The 19,132-nt window shown below is 41.5% G+C and overlaps 2 protein-coding genes across 2 annotated transcripts in view; both read right to left on the bottom strand.

Annotated features, from left to right (window-relative positions):
• LOC111890271 (uncharacterized) overlaps positions 1–8,768 on the bottom strand; it is a 43,664-nt gene extending 34,896 nt beyond the window's left edge. Inside the window, exon 1 of the mRNA XM_052771118.1 lies at positions 8,629–8,768. Coding sequence (XP_052627078.1) covers positions 8,629–8,768 — 140 coding nt within the window. The remainder of the gene's footprint in view (positions 1–8,628) is intronic.
• Positions 8,769–10,116: 1,348 nt separating this feature from the next.
• LOC111890277 (probable carbohydrate esterase At4g34215) lies at positions 10,117–12,531 on the bottom strand. Its single transcript, XM_023886421.3, has 2 exons — positions 11,790–12,531; positions 10,117–10,441 (listed from the first exon to the last, which is right to left on the bottom strand). Exons 1-2 carry the CDS (start codon positions 12,423–12,425, stop codon positions 10,226–10,228), a joined length of 852 nt encoding a protein of 283 aa, XP_023742189.1. The 5' UTR covers positions 12,426–12,531; the 3' UTR covers positions 10,117–10,225.
• Between the last annotated feature and the right edge of the window lie 6,601 nt (positions 12,532–19,132).

Raw genomic sequence — 19,132 nt, 5'->3', positions numbered from 1 at the left:
CCTAGCCTCCATAAGCTCTCCCTTAACCTCAGAAACCCTAAGATAGCCGTCCCACCTCCTTGATTGGGTGTGTTTGGTCTTGAAAAGCTTGGATTAGCAAAGGAGAGCATAAAGGAAGCAAGGAGAAGTTGTCAAAGAAGGAGAGGAACGGCTGGAGCTTATAGATCTGGGAAGACATCATCCTTTGGAGCCTATTTGAGGTATAAAGCTTCTTGCTTGACATTCATATTGTGTAGATCTATGTGTTGTGAAGATTTGACACCATTCTTGTCCCAAAAGTCCTCATCTTGTTGCATGTTTCGGGTTGGTCAAGATTATCAGTCCTTTCAGACCTTAGAAGAGGTCTTGAGTGAGAAAAATGAGGTCCCAAGGGCTGTGGCTGTTCCATGTGTGAGATATGTGGGTCTTAATGGATTAAGACGTTGGATTAAGAGCTTTATGGACGTCCCAAGTGATAAAGTTTGAGACTTTATGAATCTTAGGCATATTTGGCCTAGGGATCTGAAGTTTGGGCTTAAGAGCTTAAGCCATTAAGACGTTATGGGGACTTAATGAGTAGCGAAGTTACGCTCCGCTTAACATGTGAGTACACCCCGCGCAGCGAGTCAGTGCCCCGATCCCCTGTTGCGAATCAGCGTGTACGCCCAGCGTACCAAGGAGGGTACGCCCAGCATACTCCCTCAGTTGGGCTTTTCATTTTGGGCCTTAGGGATTGGGTTGTTATTTGGGCTGCTGGATTTTGGGCCGTGACTAGACATTATGGATAGAGTATTGTGGGCCCATTGGTTGTTATGGATCATGAGTTTAAGTCCATTTGGTGAGGTGGGCCCAATTTAGTAAATTAGGCCAATAGTGGGCTTTGCTTCAGACTTTTGGACTTTGGGCCATTAATGGGCTTGAGAGCTTATCCAGTGTTGGGCCGGAATGAGTTAAAGGTAAAATGGTCAATTTACCCTCGATAGAGTATTGTGCTTAGCCTAATGATTATTTGTGCTATGTTGGCTAGTTTGAGATTTTCGGTGAGGCGGCGATTCGAGAATCTGCTTCTTCAGTTCAGAGTTTCGGCAGTGCGAGGTGAGTTATCCTCACTATATCAACAGGTTCTAAGGCACCGAGGCCGGCCCTTTATTGGATTGAGATCCAGGTATTTGTTGTAATGTTATTGCTTTGATATGTTTGCATCCTGGTAGCTAGGATGGTATATGTTAGAGACCTGGTTAAGGTCGGTATCCTGATATGTAGGGTGATGCTATGCTAGTGACCGGTTAGGTCGGTATCCTGATTAGGATGATGATATGTTATGTGATCTGTTTGATCGGCTTGTTGACTGTGAATTGTTATATGATTGTATGATTATGTGCACATGGTTGTTTGGACTGGAGTTGGGTTGAGGTGGGTCCTGCTTTGTGTTGTAGGCCAAGATACCCAGGGCGGACCGGTTGTCCCGAAGACCCAACGAGCGGTCCAGATAGGCTGTAGGCCCCAAGAGGTCGGACCAGACGTGCCGAGGCTCGGAGAGTGGACCAGGCCGACTGAAGGCCCGGTGCGGGTGGACCAGTCATACTGTACACTCAGAGAGTGGACCAGGTGGATTGAAGGCCCGGTGCGAGCGGACCAATCACACTGTAGACTCAATGTATATGGTTAGAATCGGAGGGTGGACCAGGTGAACTGTTGGCTGGTGCGGCGGACCAGTCACACAGTAGACCCGAAGTGCATGGTTGTTCTGTGATCGGATATGATATGGCATGTTATGCGTGTATGGTATATGCGGTTGGTATTTTGGGGATATCTCATTAAGCTTTCGGGCTTACAGTTGTGGTTTAATGTTTTTTCAGGTTCTTTAGGAGACCGTGGCAAGGCGAAGGCGTCATCGTACCGCTCCTCATGTTTATGTTGTGATGTGATTCTGGGAATACTCTAAATAAATTGCATTGAAAACCTTTTTGTAATAATTTAAAGAGATTGGGTTGTTTTTGAAAAATTTAAATTGGACGGAATTTTTCGGTCGTTACAAGTTGGTATCAGAGCCTTGGTTTGAGTGAATTAGAGGAACACTCGTGTGACTCCAGTCTCAAATCGAGGAGGGTTTTCAAAAGAGAATTTAAAATGGTTTTCAAAATGAGTAAAAGGAGGACGCGAAGGTACGATCATTCGGAGCCAGTAAGTAACCCCAAAATTCCATACATGATATTTGTTTTTGAGCTTTGATAGAACAACATGCTAGTGCTAGGCTAGGGATCTTCAAGATTTCATGATAATGTTGCCTGATTTATGATGCCTGTTAGCCTAGGGTTTCCTTGTGGGAGATTTCTAGTGTTCCTCTAGTCGTGAGGATTGAGCGCTTGTATGTTTTCCACTAGGGTGTTGTGGTAGTACTTCATACAAATATGGGTAGGTGTGGAAGGTAGTATGGGCCCGTACTACTGAAAGCACAGGACCCATACGCGTATCAGGGAAACCATGACCTCTAGGGTTAGGTTGAGAGTTTGTTCCCGGGTTAGAGGGAAGTGTCTGAGATTTTGTGGTGTTTTCAGTATGGAGATTCCGAGGCATGCTGGGAGTGGATCCGGTTCAGGATCGGGAGCAGGAGAGGGAGTTCCGGGCGGGTCAGTACCGCCCGAGGTTATTGGTCAGATGAGCACGTGCGAATTGGATGCGAGGATTCGTGAGATCCTGCATGATGAGATTGTTGCGTTGTTCCGAGCTGAGTTGCCGAAACTGTTTGGGTCGAACAAGACCGCCATGGTTGAGTATTTTGATGAGCGCTATGCAGCTCTCACAGAGACGGCTGCCGCGGCGGCTACAGCGGCTATAGTAGTGGCAGGGGGAGGAGCTGGTCGGGGTTTTCAGTATCGGGACTTCGATAATACGAAGCCTCCCACCTTTGATGGAGTTCAGGACCCGATTGTTGCTATGAGATGGTTATCGGACGTGGAGGGGTGTTTCTTCACGTGTTCATGCCCTGCTGATCAGAGAGTGAGGTGTGCTCTGAACCTGTTGAGTCTCGGGGCGAAGGATTGGTGGAGATTGACCATGGGGTCATATTCGGATGCGCAGAGGGCTGCGGTTTCATGGGATCAGTTCAGAGAGATGTTCAGCACTCGTTATGTTCCGCGGATTGAGAGAGAGAGATTGGCTCAGGAGTTCCTTGAGCTGAAGCAGGGTTCAGAGTCGGTGACTGAGATCACCAGGATGTTCACTGAGAGGGCGATGTTCTGCCCTGAGTTTGCTTCGGAGCAGGCTAAAATGTCTCGATATCTGAGCATGCTCAAGAGGGATATCAGACAGTTTGTGTCTACGCAAAGGTGCGAGACTTTGTTGGAGTTGCAGGAGGCCGCCAGGCGGCGTGAGTTAGAGATTGAGTTGCAGTTGCGTGAGCTGAGGCAGGCTCCGGTGCAGTCGCAGCTGGCGCCGAAACGGTCCAAGACCGTTGATTCTAGGGTAGGAGATCAGAGTAGCCACGCTTGTGGGAAGTGTGGGAGGGGTCACACCGGAGTTTGCAGGTCCGGTGGTGCATGCCGCAAGTGCGGAAAGGAGGGGCACTATGCGAGGGATTGTCGGCAGTCAGCGCCGGTTCGGGATTTGAGGATTCGTTATCATTGTCATCAGGTTGGGCACTTGAGGGTCAACTGTCCACAGCTCGCTGCAGGACCGGTGCAGGCTCCAGCACCGGCCACTTTGAGGATCACGAGTGGAGGTCAGGGTGGAGCGAAGCCCCCAAGGGCTCAGGGTCGTGCTTTTCAGCTTACAACAGAGGAGGTCCAGGCAGTGCCGGATGCAACCACAGGTATGTTTCTTTATTGATATCTTGATTATCTTGTGGTTATTGTGGAGTATTGTTTATCTTCTAGTCTCATTGTGAGGTTTCCGGTGTGGTATTCGTTGTTCTTTGAGGGTTATGGTTTGGTTATGGGTTAGTAACGGGAATTTCGTTGGTTATCATTCATGAGGGTTACTAGTGGAAATCTGGCGTTGGTCTGAGTGTCGGGTAGCCTCTGCTTTCTGAAGAGTGGTTAGCTGCAGATTGAATTGCTTTGAGCTCGGGATGATCAGTGTTAATATGTGATTTTGTGAAGGTTGTTTGTGCTTGCGGGACGCAGTTCGCGTGTAAGTGTTGTGTTGTGTAAGGTTGTTGAGGGAGGTCGATGATGGCGACCGGTGATTGATAGTCAGTGCTATATGTGGGGGAGAATTGGAAAATTCTCCGAAAGATCGATGATCACGTGAGGTTGTTTAGCTGTTTGGAATTCAGCAGTGTTCTGTCAGCCAAGAGCGTAGGCTGGTATGAGTAAGTGGCAGGAATGCGGGGCGGGATACAGACCAAGGGTATTTAATTGTGGAAGGCCTGGGATCAGGCCGGGATTGAGTATGTATGATGGAGAGAGAGTTCGGAACCCCTAGAGGGCTAGAACAGTATGCATGGGAGGATTTCCCGGAGAGATAACTCGGAATGATGAATGATGGTTGAGTGGTCCGGGTAGACTGAAGGCTGGCAGGCGTACCAGTTAGGCCGAAGGCTCGGAGGACGTCCCAGACAGACTGAAGGCCCTGGAGGGCGATCCAGATTGGTTGAAGGTTCTGAGAGTGGTCTAGATTGGCTGAAGGCCTGGTAAGGCAGTCCAGTCATGCTGAAGACTCTGCAGGTATTGTTAGATCGGTTTGAGGAAATGGATTGAGTATGTTGTGATGTGTTGGCATTAGAGGGTCTTGCCCCGGGTATTGATCTTGATTAATGGAGATGGTGCATGGACTCGAGAGTCCTTGTGAGCAGATTCAGAGCATGTGTGTTGCATGGATAACGGTTATGCTATAAAGGAGTGGTGTAGCGTTGGGCGAGCATCATGGCACTTGTCGTAGTGACAAGGCGGCCAAGTGGATTTCCTTGGTAAGGAAAGAGAGAGGAATGTAGCTCCAAGGGGGAGTGTAAATTCACGGAAGTGAAAGCGGCAGTGCAGAGTTATGATTGGAGTGGTCCAATTATGTTCATTGAGCAGCGTGATTGCGGCAGTGGTATGGGATCACATCCGGATTGGATGTCTGTTGAGGTCGCGGAAGGAATTTCGCGGGTGTAGAGACAAGAGACTCGGAAGGGATGCAGGGATGGAGTCTTGGACTCCGATTTTGATCCTGATCAAGGAATTGTGTATGTAGTGGTGGTTCATCCTGGGGGATGATTGGAGGTGTCGTCAGTGTGACGGGTTTTCCTAACTGAGGGTGCTAGAGCTAGTGCATCATGTGCATACGATTGCAAGAGGAGAACTTATGGGAGTTGCTCTGAGGCTGAAGAATGTGTCATTCTGTTAGCATGGAATGAATAGAGTTGGACTCGGATCGGGAACCCGATGGTTTAGGGTTATATCTAGCTCGTAAGAGACAAGTGATTGTTGTGATCAGGATTGAGAAAAGTGCCATGGAGTGGTACTCGATTGATAAGTGTAGAATCTGATAAGTATGGTTATCAAAGAGTGAAGTCGGTGGCCGGCTTGAGGCGGTGGTCAGGACACCGCAAGAAAGGAGAAAGTGAGTTTCGAGTTTCGATGGTTGTGTCGAGGACCCTGGTCTGGTTAATGCTAGGTGGTGCGTTGCGGGAGAAGTTCAGGAGTCGAGTTGCCGCAGGCTTCGAGGGCGAAGCCTAATTTAAGTGGGGGAGAATTGTAACGCCCCGTTTCTAAGAGTACTTAATTGTGAGTCCCCGGGATTTATGAGGAAAGGTATTTTGGTCATTTTGTGGGAAAGTGGAAGAAGAGGGCCAAATATGAAATTTGGGGACCAGCCGATTACGCCCAGCGTAAAGGCGTATATGGACGCGGGTGCAAGGCTGAGTACGCCCAGTGTACTAGAGGTACGCCCAGCATACTCTCAGAGTTCTAAAACCCTAAAATTAGGGTCAGCCACTATATAAGGAACATGTTGGTTCATGCCCTAGCCTCCATAAGCTCTCCCTTAACCTCAGAAACCCTAAGATAGCCGTCCCACCTCCTTGATTGGGTGTGTTTGGTCTTGAAACGCTTGGATTAGCAAAGGAGAGCATAAAGGAAGCAAGGAGAAGTTGTCAAAGAAGGAGAGGAACTGCTGGAGCTTATAGATCTGGGAAGACATCATCCTTTGGAGCCTATTTGAGGTATAAATCTTCTTGCTTGACATTCATATTGTGTAGATCTATGTGTTGTGAAGCTTTGACACCATTCTTGTCCCAAAAGTCCTCATCTTGTTGCATGTTTCGGGTTGGTCAAGATTATATGTCCTTTCAGACCTTAGGAGAGGTCTTGAGTGAGAAAAATGAGGTCCCAAGGGCTGTGGTTGTTCCATGTATGAGATATGTGGGTCTTAATGGATTAAGAGCTTTATGGACGTCCCAAGTGATAAAGTTTGAGACTTTATGAATCTTAGGCATATTTGGCCTAGGGATCTGAAGTTTGGGCTTAAGAGCTTAAGTCATTAAGAAGTTATGGGGACTTAATGAGTAGCGAAGTTACACCCCGCGTAACATGTGAGTACGCCCCGCGTAGCGAGTCAGTGCCCCGATCCCTTGTTGCGAATCAGCGTGTACGCCCAGCGTACCAAGGAGGGTACGCCCAGCGTACTCCCTCTGTTGGGCTTTTCATTTTGGGCCTTAGGGATTGGGCTATTATTTGGGCTGCTGGATTTTGGGCCGTGACTGGACATTATGGATAGAGTATTGTGGGCCCATTGGTTGTTATGGATCATGAGTTTAGGTCCATTTGATGAGGTGGGCCTAATTTAGTAAATTGGGCCAATAGTGGGCTTTGCTTCGGACTTTTGGACTTTTAGCCATTAGTGGGCTTGAGAGCTTATCCAGTGTTGGGCCGGAATGAGTTAAGGGTAAAATGGTCAATTTACCCTTGATAGAGTATTGTGCTAAGCCTAATGATTATTTGTGCTATGTTGGCTAGTTCGGGATTTTCGGTGAGGCGGCGATTTGAGAATCTTCTTATTTAGTTCAGAGTTTCGGCAGTGCGAGGTGAGTTATCCTCATTATATCAACAGGGTCTAAGGCACCAAGGCCGGCCCTTTATCAAATTGAGATCCGGGTATTTGTTGTTATGTTATTGCTTTGATATGTTTGCATCCTGGTAGCTAGGATGGTATATGTTAGAGACCTGGTTAAGGTCGGTATCCTGATATGTAGGGTGATGCTATGCTAGTGACCGGTTAGGTCGGTATCCTGATTAGGATGATGATATGTTATGTAATCTGTTTGATCGGCTTGTTGACTGTGAATTGTTATATGATTGTATGATTATGTGCACATGGTTGTTTGGACTGGAGTTGGGTTGAGGTGGGTCCTGCTTTGTGTTGTAGGCGAAGATACCCAGGGTGGATCGGTTGTCCCGAAGGCCCAACGAGCAGTCCGGATAGGTTGTAGGACCCAAGAGGGCAGACCAGACGTGCCGAGGCTCGGAGAGTGGACCAGGCCGACTGAAGGCCCGGTGCAGGCAGACCAGTCATATTGTAGACTCAGAGAGTGGACCAGGTGGATTGAAGGCCCGGTGCGGGCGGACCATTCACACTATAGACTCGATGTATATGGCTAGATTCGGAGGGTGGACCATGTGAACTGTTGGCCGGTGCGGCGGACCAGTCACACAGTAGACCCGAAGTGCATGGTTGTTCTGTGATCGGATATGATATGGCATGTTATGCGTGTATGGTATATGTGGTTGGTATTTTGGGGATATCTCACTAAGCTTTCGGGCTTACAGTTGTGGTTTGATGTTTTTTCAGGTTCTTCAGGAGACCGTGGCAAGGCGAAGGCGTGATCGTACCGCTCCTCATGTTTATGTTGTGATGTGATTCTGGGAATACTCTAAATAAATTGTATTGAAAACCTTTTTGTAATAATTTAAAGATATTGGGTTGTTTTTGAAAAATTTAAATTGGTCGGAATTTTTCGGTCGTTACAAAATGACAGACATAATGTTAGAATCTCAATTGATAGCAATCAGGATGGTAAGGATAGTGCTCATCATTCTTTGAATGAAACTAGTACCAGTTGGGATGGTAGTCATTTTTTTATTGTAACTAATCCTAGTCTAGAGCGTGTTCAGAGTGTTGATCTACTTGTCTTGCAACCTGATATGACTGGTTTTGAGACTCTTAGAAGTTATGAGGAAAATAGTTTGTCTAATCGTGTAAGTGTTAGGAGATCTAGTCGTGAGTCTAGGTTTCCTCATAAATTTAATGGTTTTGTTGTGGAAGGAAAGTATAAATATGGTATTGAGAAATCTATTAATTACTCTTTTTTAAATTTTGATAATAAGTGTTTTATTGCTAATCTTAATAAAACTATTGAACCTCAAACATATTATCAAGCTTCTATTGATCTTAATTTGATAGTTGCAGTGAATGAAGAAATGGAAGCTTTGAATAGAAATCAGACTTGGATAATTACTAATTTACCCCCGGTAGAAAATCAATTGGATGTAAATGGGTTTTTAAAATAAAATATACGTCTAATGGTGAGGTTGAAAGATTTAAAGCTATATTAGGGCCTATTTGTTTGGGTCTTAATACCACTTAATAAGGGGTATGTCTGAATCAGTAAGATTCAGACCGTTTGTTTACATCTTATTTTGGGCTCTTAATCTGAATTTTACCACTTACCGATTCAGATTTGCAATCCCATCTGAAATTAAAAAAGACGCCCTAATCCTTTTGTGTTCGGCTCGTTCAATCGCGTGGCTTCCATCGACATCTCCAGCCACCGAAAGATCTTCCTCCCTATCGCCATCTCCTGCCGCCATCTCAGCTCACCCTACCGCCCCGTCGCATCCCTCTCAGCCTCGCCATTAACGACTCCAGCAGCAGCAACATCATCAGGTTCGTTTTCTTCTCTTTTCTCCTCCTTTTTTCTCGTTTTCTTTTTCAGATGTTGCTTCAAACCAGATGCGTTTTCTTCTCATTTTCTTGTTTTCTTCTTGCTTTTCTTCTCTTCCTCCCTATCGCCATCCTTTTTTCTGATGTTTTTTTTTCTCGTTTTTTCCCCTGTTGTTCTTCAAAATCTGCTATTGTCTATTGTATGTGAAATTTATAATTGGAAATACCTTCATTGAATTCTAAAATTATGTTGATGAGACTTGATCTCTAGTTGCTGAATTGTGATTGATTTGTGCCGTTATATGGTGTTTATATTTTTTTAATATGTATTTAAGAAATTTATTAGGTTATTTTCTAAACAAACACATGAATTCAATAAAAAATAAAACAGAAGGGTAAAATGGTCATTTTAATAATTCAGCACAACAATTCAGATGTCCTAACCAAACAACATGTTAAACATTCAGCTCTTAAAATTTCAGACCCTTTTAAAAATTCAGACCTCTTAAAAATTCAGATCCTGCCAAACAGCCGCTTAGTGAATAAAGGGTATAGTCACAGAGAATGTATAGATTATGAGGAGACATTTTCTTCGGTTGCAAAAATGGTTACTATTAATTGTTATTACTCTTGTAATTAATTATATTTGGTCTCTTTTCCAACTTGATGTTAATAATGTTTTTTTATATAGTGAGCTTGATGACCATGGTTTACCTTTTGGGTATCATTCTAAAGGTGATAATCAGGTTTGTAAACTCTTAAACTTTTTATATTTGCTTGAGAAAAAAAAGGCAAATGCATCATTTTAAGTATTTTTAAAAAAAATTTAGACCAAAATCGCAACAAAATACTTATTTTGGACCAATGGTGTTGGTCCACTTTTTCGACCAAAGTGGAGATTTTTAATATAACACATGCATCGTTTTTACAATTTTATTTATAATTCACTAATTTATTAAAAACTAATTATTTAAGTCAATAAGCATATTTAGCTCATCCAAACATTATATAATGTAAACCCAATAAAAAAAACCTTATTATACCCATTAGTTAAGTAGGAAAATGTACAAAATCAAGTTTTTTAACGTCAAACAATCGATTGCATTCCTAAACGAATAAGAAAAACAATGTGTTGTTGATTGTGGCTGAGCTTTTTGTTTTTATAATATTCAATAAATGCAAAGAAACATATGTTGATTATCAAACATTTCTATTTTAAACAATGCCCAATTAAATTTAATAATTTGCAAGGGTCACAAGGTGCTATTTGCTTAATTTACTAAGCCATGAATGGGTATCTCTATACTTTCAAAAAAAAAAAAAAAAAGTATGCACAGATCATTATATGTATAACAATAACAGTATTATTCACAAGGATTCTTAATTAATCTCCTGTAACTAGTGACAACAATCGGAATGTAGTATATGCATGAGCCATCATCTCCCCGACCTGAACTTGGGCTTGGGTGCTGAGGTGAAGTCCATCCGGTTGTAGTTGTAGTCCCTTCGCATCAACTGTTATTACATTCGGAAGCTGGATTCCAAGTTGAGCTTCTCTAACCTTTTCTACATAAGATCCTTCACCAGAAGCTAAAGCAACCTATAATTTTAAAAAATAAAAAATAAATCATGTTGCTCAAAAAAATCGTTTTATAAACCATTTAATTAACATGCCATACAATTTACAATGTAATTACACTTTTTTCTTATACCATTGACATGTATATTGATGTTTGATGTTTCCTTCTTAATTTGAAATATCATTGTATTTGATTCGAAGCTAATTAGAGAATATTAGTGACCAATATGAATATTGTCTAATTTGTGTAATGATGTGGAATTTTTCAAAGGTAGGAGTGTGTGACACATTGATACTACCATTGTAAAATGCATCCTTCATGATGATTTATCTTCTAGGTATTGTTATATATAGCAAAGACATATTATATCGGGAAACTTTTCGAGTAGATGGAATTACGGAGAGAAAAAAATGAGTTAGTGACACGAAAAAATGTCTTGTCTTGTTTTTGTTTGTTTTTTTTTAATCTAATTTTAGATATAATAACTAATATGTTAGATATATTTAGAAAATTAGTATTAACATAATAATCTCACATTTCAATAAAATAATTCAAAAAGCCCACATAGCCTGTAAATAAAATAAGAGATTTTCAAATATGTGTCTAGGGCACATATAAAAAAACATTGATTAGAACAAATATTACCATAATTAAATGGTAAATTCATTTATTAGGGAGATTATTAATGTATTTTACATTTAATTAATGATAATATTCATTATAATAAATAAATTTCATATTTAATTATTGATAATATTTATAACATTTAATGTTTTTTTATATATGCCCTTACTATACATATTAGAAAATTCCAATATATAATGTTTACACAAATACATGGTTAATCCTAAACTGAAATAGTTTACATTATAAATTTGATTAAAAAAAAACAATCCATGGATGTATAAGTAAGTGACAGATAAATATCAGATTAATACACAATTACATATTGTTCCATCAAACACCATTTTATTATATAAATCAGCAAAAAAATAAAACAGAATTATGAGGACGCACAAATAAAGAAAGTTTTTTCATTTAATATATATATATATATATAATTTATTTTATTATTTATTTTACTTTAAACCTTTTTTTCATGAACAAAACCCACCTAACTCGTTGGACTAGTGCATCCGGTGTGTGCGCCTAGTGCCATTACAAAACAAAGTGGGCCAAACAGCGTTTGCATTTTTAATATTTTGTTGGTAGAGTGTTAGACACGACTATCAAGATCAACTCTTTGTCGATTTTAATCAAGTTGAGTTCATTGACTCAACTCGTTGACCAAAATCCAATCAAGAAACCATAGTAATCGGAAATATTTTGATCAAATCAGTAAAAAAGAAAAACGCAAGAAATTAATACCTGAATCACGGGAAGCAAAGGCGAATTTAGATCAGTTCTTAAATCGATATATAATCTCTGTAATTTTCCTTTATACGATTCAGCATCGGTTATGTTAATCGTGTCTCTCTCCCCTTGAAACCACAACACCGCCCTAATCTCTCCGCCGCGTTCCACCGCCACCGCCGCCCTCCTTTTTAACCGTTCGTAAAGTCTCCCACCACGCGACCACTCATCAATCCCACTCCCTCCAATAGCACACGGCACCAACCCCACCACCGGAAACCGCCGTGGATCGCCGTCGATCAGCGCATTCGCAAACGCCATTCCTGGCCCAACTCCACAAGTCTTGTTGACGTCGATATCGGCATGAAGTGGTTCTTCTGCGTCTTCCCAATTCAGATCACCACCCAATCGTAGAATCTTTCCGGGACTGGACTGGATTTCCGGTGGGATTATTCCGTCCCAGTTTCTTTCGATCACGCCGCCTCTCCCCGCCATGTTGCTTTGTCCGGCGAGTATGAAAATGTCTTTGATAAGATGGATTGAATTTGGAGAAGTGGTGATGAAGTCAGCGAGTTTCACGTGGCTCTCCCAATAGCAGTATGTTATGATGAACAGGAAGAACATGGTTAGGTTAACGCCATTTTTGGCCATGGGATATTAATTAAACCCTTTGGAAAAATGGAAAATATAAAGTGAGGAAATTAGCAAAAGGAGATCATGAATTGGGCATGTGCAATATTTTGATTGTTTTATGTTTCCAAAAGCAACTTTAGTCTTCTAATGAAAGCGAAGATTGGATTGTTTAATGGGTATTTTACCTTAAAGTCTAATTACACTACAAAACAATTAATTAAACATACTTATCTGTATATAATTTTTATTTTTTTAAATGATTCTTTATGTAGTAATATTAATTTTTGAGAACACGTGAATCATATAGTTTTTTTTAGTTGTTTATGGAGGAGAATCTTTTTGAAGTTGTATTTGAAACAATATCTTTTATGGGATTAAGTTTTAAAAAATATCTTTTTTTGGGATTAAGTTTCTAGAAAACATATCCGTTGATTTATTTTTAATACTTTATTATTTATTTTGATATATTTGTGATTGAAAAATAAAAAATTTCATGGTATCTCTTTTTGATTAGGGATGAAAATTTCATCCGACCCGGTGGAAAACCCAATTGACTTGCCCCAATCGAGGACGGGTATTCCCCGCCAAAATGGGTACCGGATACGAGGCTAGGGACCCCCATTATGCAAAAACTGGAGATGGGGTTGGGGTCGGGTATAACAATCCCCAATCTGTCCCGTCTCCGCTTTGATGACTATATATATATATATATATATATATATATATATATATATATATATATATATATATATATATATATATATATATATATAGTTAGGTTCAAATATTTTCAACAAATATTGTGTGCCTAAATGCACCAATGAGAATTCAAGAAATAATAAATAATTAAATAAATCAATAAAGGATATTTTGGACCTTTTGTACTTTTAATTAAGGAAATCATTTAATTGAAATCCTATCATTATGGAAATAAAGTAAATATATTTGACCTAATCCTTCACATTCGTTTCCTGCCTGGAACATCACCACTACAGAGAAGAAATTCAGCGACTTCCCACCGCCGATTGCAGCCCTTCCTTACGATCGATTAAGAGTCATCGGCCATTTTCTGAATGTTTGCGTGTTTCTTTCTTCTCCGATCAACTGAGGATCGAAGTCTTTCCCTCCCTACGTGATTGTTGTCGGATAGAAGGAGCAGCCGTCGCTGCCACTTAACGGAAACACTGCTGCCTCATTTCCATTCCTTTCCACGATTGGTGGCTGACAGAGATTAGATCTCCCTTCCTTGCGATCTGTTCAACCACCGGTGAACCCATTGGAGCTGCATTCAGGGGCTTTTTTCATGGAAGTTGTTCTAACACTATATGTAAGTGTTTGATTTTTCCTAATTTTATTTACCCATTTGATACTATATTCTTGATTTTTTTAGATCCATCACATATAAAGATGGTGAAGTCTTCAGTCAATGATTCACTTGCTCAGCCTGAATTTTACCAATACATCAAAAAATCAGATGGTGAAGTCATCCGACTTCAGGCACATAGAATTTTAGAATAGTTTCAGATAACCTATAAACAATTACTTTATCATGTTTGTATTCTATCTTGTAGAATTTGATATTTGAAAAAGACATTGGTGAAAAATTTATTTCTTATCTTCCTCATGAATATCAAGCACCAAAGGAATAATCTTCAATTAGTAGCAGTAGCAAAATCATCTTAGTATCTAATATGATGAGGGTAATTCTGCCAGAATGGAATCACGAATTCCAATTTTGTTAGAATGAAATCTAATATGTTGGTTTGATAAAATGTTCACTTCAAATTATTCTACTTATTCTAATGTATGTTGTATAAAATCATGCTCATGTTTATCTCCTTTTTGTAGCTCCTTGTATAAAATCATTCTCATGCAATACAATTCTGACAGAATGCCAATCACACAAAATGTCAATCTCATATAATGCTAGCATATTTTGAAGTGGCTTAGAGGTCAAACATACATAAAATGTCAATCTCACAACAAGTATATTTGTTTAACTGGTAATGAATTTGTGATACTTTATGGTTGACTTTATAGTCTTTACTATATTCTGTCAGAATTTATAGTTTTTATTTTTCTACTATATTCTGTCAAACTTTATAGTCTTTAATGTATTTTGTCATAATTTATAGTTTTTATTCAATTAGAATGCATTGAATTGTTTAATTTTTGAAACTTGATTATGTTTTCTTTGTGGATTTAGGTTTTGAAGAGGCTAACATTGATGTGGAGAAGGAAGAAAACATATAGAACGAGAATGTATTATACCAGAATGTGTTATGCTACAATGTATAAAGTGTTGCTTAAAATCATTTCTTTCAGAATGTTGTTATTTTTCAATGAATCACAATCATACAATGTAATTATTTGTTATATTATTAGTTTAAGAATTGATTTTGTGTATTCTTTCAGAATGTATTTGTAACATCCCGAAATATCAAGAGTAGAGTTGAAGGGCTAAAAGAGTAAGTTGTGAAAGAGTGACTTGGCGAGTCCATGGATGGACTCGGCGAGTAGAGTCGCGACTGGGTCGCGTGCTAAGTAGCCGACTCGGCGAGTCAGTGAGGAGGACTCGGCGAGTAGACGCTGATTGGAGAAAACCCTAATTCTCGGGGTTGAGCCCTATATAAAGAACATTATGTTTTCCTCCCAGCCTCCTTATCACCCCTTGAGCCCCAGAAAACCCTAAATCGCGGAGAAGCACCATTGTTGAGTGGATTGGAGCTTGGAGAAGTAATTGTTGAAGGAATTTTGGGAGATTGAAGGCTTGGAGCAAGGGGCTTTGCTTGGATTCGAATTACATTGCAGTTGGGGCATCTCTTGGAGGTAATATCTCGTTCTTGGGCTGTTATTATGTGTTTCTTCATTTTGGGGTTTATGGGAACTTGTCTATGGATGTAATGGGAAGTCTAGAGGTTAGATATGAGGTTGCTACCTCAGATTTGGAAGGGAGAAGAATCAGAGAGCATGAAAGTCCCTGTGTTGGAGTGTTTAGTGAAGCTTTCATGTCCCAAACCCTAGCCCAATGTGCAAATGGCCTAGATCTCTTTGGATTCACGTAAAGTTTGCCACTTTACGTGATGGATGAGTGGTAGCAGGCTAGATCTATGTTTTGGAGCAATTGCATGGCCTGGAATGCATCTGAATGGATTCAGACCGGTGGTACTCGGCGAGTCACATGGGTGTACTCGACGAGTTGGATGAAGATGGCCTGGAACTCGGCGAGTTGTATGAACAACTCGGCGAGTAGGTTGATGATAGTCTTGGACTCGGCGAGTCTGTTCTTGGACTCGGCGAGTCTTGTCGAAGAGTCCCGATATTCCCTGGTTGAGTCGAGAATCGGTGAGTCAAGGGACGACTCGGTGAGTTGTGTGCGAGTGGACTCAGAGTTGTTGGACTCGGTGAGTTAGATCGCGGATTGAGTGAAGTTCTGATTATAGAAACTCGGCGAGTCATAGAGTTGACTCGGCGAGTAGGGTCAGTCAGGGGTTGACTTTGACTGAGGACTTTGATTTTGACCAAGGGTGGACCGTTGACTTTTAGGGTTTGGTCAGCGATGTGGCCTTTGGGCCAAGAGAGGGGTAAAATAGTCTTTTACCCTTAAGAGGGTGCATTGAGAGGATTGATTCTAGTCTCGAGAGTTATAGTCATGAGAGTTTTGCCTTACGTGTTAGGCGGTGGCGAGTTCGAGATCCGAGTGTGGAGATATCTGCTTTTTGCTTGCCAGGTGAGTCTTCTCACTACACTTTACCTTGAGTAGGTAACCAGAGTTATGTGACAGAGTATTTGTATGCTATGTATGTTATGTGTTGTACTGCATTATTTCTATGTGATTTATGTTGTGCATGTTTGCAGAGTTGGAACCGAAGGGTTCCTAGAGTTAGAACCGGAAGGTTCACAGAGTTAGAACCTGAGGGTTCACAGAGTTTGGGTGCACAGACCCATAGAGTTATAGCCTCGAGTGGCTTATATGTGTTATGTGTGTGGTATTTTGGGGAATTCACTAAGCTTCGTGCTTACAGTGTTTTGTGTTATGTCGTTTTCAGGTTTCTTTCAGTATCACGGTGCGGCACCGGCTTGATTGTACACACCAGAGCAAGAGTCATATTTTGGAGGATCCTGGTTTTCTATGCAAGTGAAAATGGAGCTATGTTTTGTAATTTGATTATGAATGAGATTTTTAACAAGTGTTCTAAGAATAAAATGATTATTTAAATGAAAATTTTGTCTTTAAATTTACGGTGTTATAAGTTGGTATCAGAGCCTTGGTTTGAGGGATTCGGATGCGCCTTCGGGTAATTCTGGACTCAAACTGAGGAAGTAAGAAAAGTTTTCAAAGAAATAATTTTCTAAAGCGAATAAGAGTTCAAAGAGAAAACGAGAAAGAGCAGTGTGTACAATCAGCCAGAGCCCGAATGGTGATCTCCCAAAATACCCTTACTTTTGTGTTATGAGATATTTATGATGCACTTTATGAGATATTATTGCATGCTAGAGACAGACTAGGTATTCCATATATTAGGACTAGAGTGGCCTGATTTGTGATGCCTTAGCCTAGGAATTGCTGTGATATGCGTCGTGCTTTTGAGTATGTGATGAGTGAGAATATTTGATTGGAATCCTTTAGGGGATTTGAGTAGAGGAGTAATCTAGGGAAGATACCTAGATGAGTACTGTAGTACTTGGAGAAAGAATAGTTAGAGCCCGAGAGGGGAAGAGTTGCAGAGTTCGGTGGTACTTCCACGGATGAGCAGAGCAAGCAGAGTTATCACCCAGAGCGAGTCATATATATTCTTCGATGCTCGAATGCTGCTTGCTTCGTGCTTTGTGGAACTCTCGATGATGGGAGTCAGCTACCAAGCGAATATGACGATATTCAGGAGGTAGATGGCTGGCATCATTAGGAGCTCTTCAGCAGCTGATGGCAGAGAAGTGTGGGAATCTGAGAAGAGCCTAGGGAGTAACCTTAGCCAGATGAGTGCACTGGCAGGGTAGAGAATTTCGCTGGGGAGCGAGCACGCGATGGAATTGGTGAACGAGAAGGTCGAGCAGCTACTTAGGAGCTCCGGAATAGTCCGTGTGGAAAGTATGGGTAGATGTGGCAGGTAGTATGGGCCCGTACTACTGAAAGCAGAGGACCCATACTGATACAGGGAGTATTCTGAAGATTCTAATGAGCATATTAAGGAGTGATGTATGGTTCGAGTACCATACATCAGAGCAGATTGAGGAGTGATGTTATGGTTCGAGTACCATACATTGGAGCGGATTGAAGAGTGATGTTATGGTTGAGTACCATACATCGGAGCAGATTGAGGAGGGATGTTATGGTTCGAGTATCATACATCGGAGGAAATGGAGGAGTGATGCTATGGTTCGGGTACCATACACCGGAGCATATTGAGAAGAGATGTCATGGGATGAGTACCATGGTTCGTAGTGAATGATGCTTGTGATTCTCTGGTTATCCGGTCACGATTGATAAGGTAGAGATTGGACGCTATGGGTTTTAGGCATGTAGGCCATGATTGAATTTGGAGAGGCGTCCCTCGAGAAGGAAGTCGAGAGCCTATCAGAGTATTTTGGTAAGGAGTTAGAGGGAGAGGAGAATTTCGGTCTGAGTTGAGCAATCAGTCGATAGAGGAGAGGTCACCTTCTATGTGAGTGGTGCTATTTGTGTTCGTGTGCGGAACATGAAAGGCCTGATGTTTTAGTTTTGGGTTTGAGGGTAAACCCTGCAGGTCGTTATTGATGATGATTTCTTCCAGAGTATCAGGTAGCATGTGTGCCACGAGACAGTGATTTGTCATGAGCAGATAGTCAGTTGGGACTGAGATAGTCGAGGACCACACTACACCTATTTGACTATAGTAGGATGTATTATAGTGGTATTAGTGGGGAGTTCAGTCGAGTTTAGAAGTGCAGAGAGTTTTCTATCTATGTTGGGTGTTAAATATGGGAGTGGGTCCCTGTTCTTGGGATGATCCCGGTGTTGGAGCGATGTTTGATGAGTTGAGGTGAGGAGTACGATGATTTTGTGGTTCAGTCTATGAGCTAGGAATGTTATTGAGCAGTTGAGTTGTTTGGTACTTGATTGGTACGAGATTTGGAACGACTAGAGGCAGTCGTGGCGAAAAGTTCTTGAGGAGTTCATCTGAGGATCAGAGTTATGAGATCGATTAATTTCTTTAAAGGGGATTATCGGGTGTTGCGTAGCACTTTCCAGGGGCAGGTGCGTTATTGCTGGTGGAAATAGTTCGTGAGGTTGTTGATGTGTCAGATAGTGATGGTTCGAACCCTAAGTGGGGGAGAACTGGGTGGTTTATTGAGAGAACTAGAGATTGGTGCAAGAGCGGTTAGGGGTTGGATGCAGAACCTGCGGCTTGAATTCATGAGATCAGGGTCATGGGTGATTAAGGAAGGTGCAGGGCGAGATAATGCATGTGATATATGTCTAAGAGAAGGATGGGTGTCTCCACGGCGGGTGGTCAATGATCAGGAATCTGATGGTGGTCAGAGTCGTCTCGAGTGGAAGGCTCGTAATGATGGTATGGGCAGTTGAGAACTTCTGGGTTGGGATATGGGTAGCCGATTATCGAGTAGCCAATTCCCGGGCTAGGATGTGTATTCTTGATTGAATTTTGAGTGGTAGTGGAAAGGGTTTCGGAAGATCATTAGTGTGTTCTGAAGGGTTAGCGCCTTCCTTGTATTCCAATTAAGTG

Source organism: Lactuca sativa, chromosome 4, assembly GCF_002870075.4.
Source record: "Lactuca sativa cultivar Salinas chromosome 4, Lsat_Salinas_v11, whole genome shotgun sequence".
NCBI lineage: Eukaryota > Viridiplantae > Streptophyta > Magnoliopsida > Asterales > Asteraceae > Lactuca > Lactuca sativa.
This window is presented reverse-complemented; position numbering and strand designations above follow the sequence as displayed.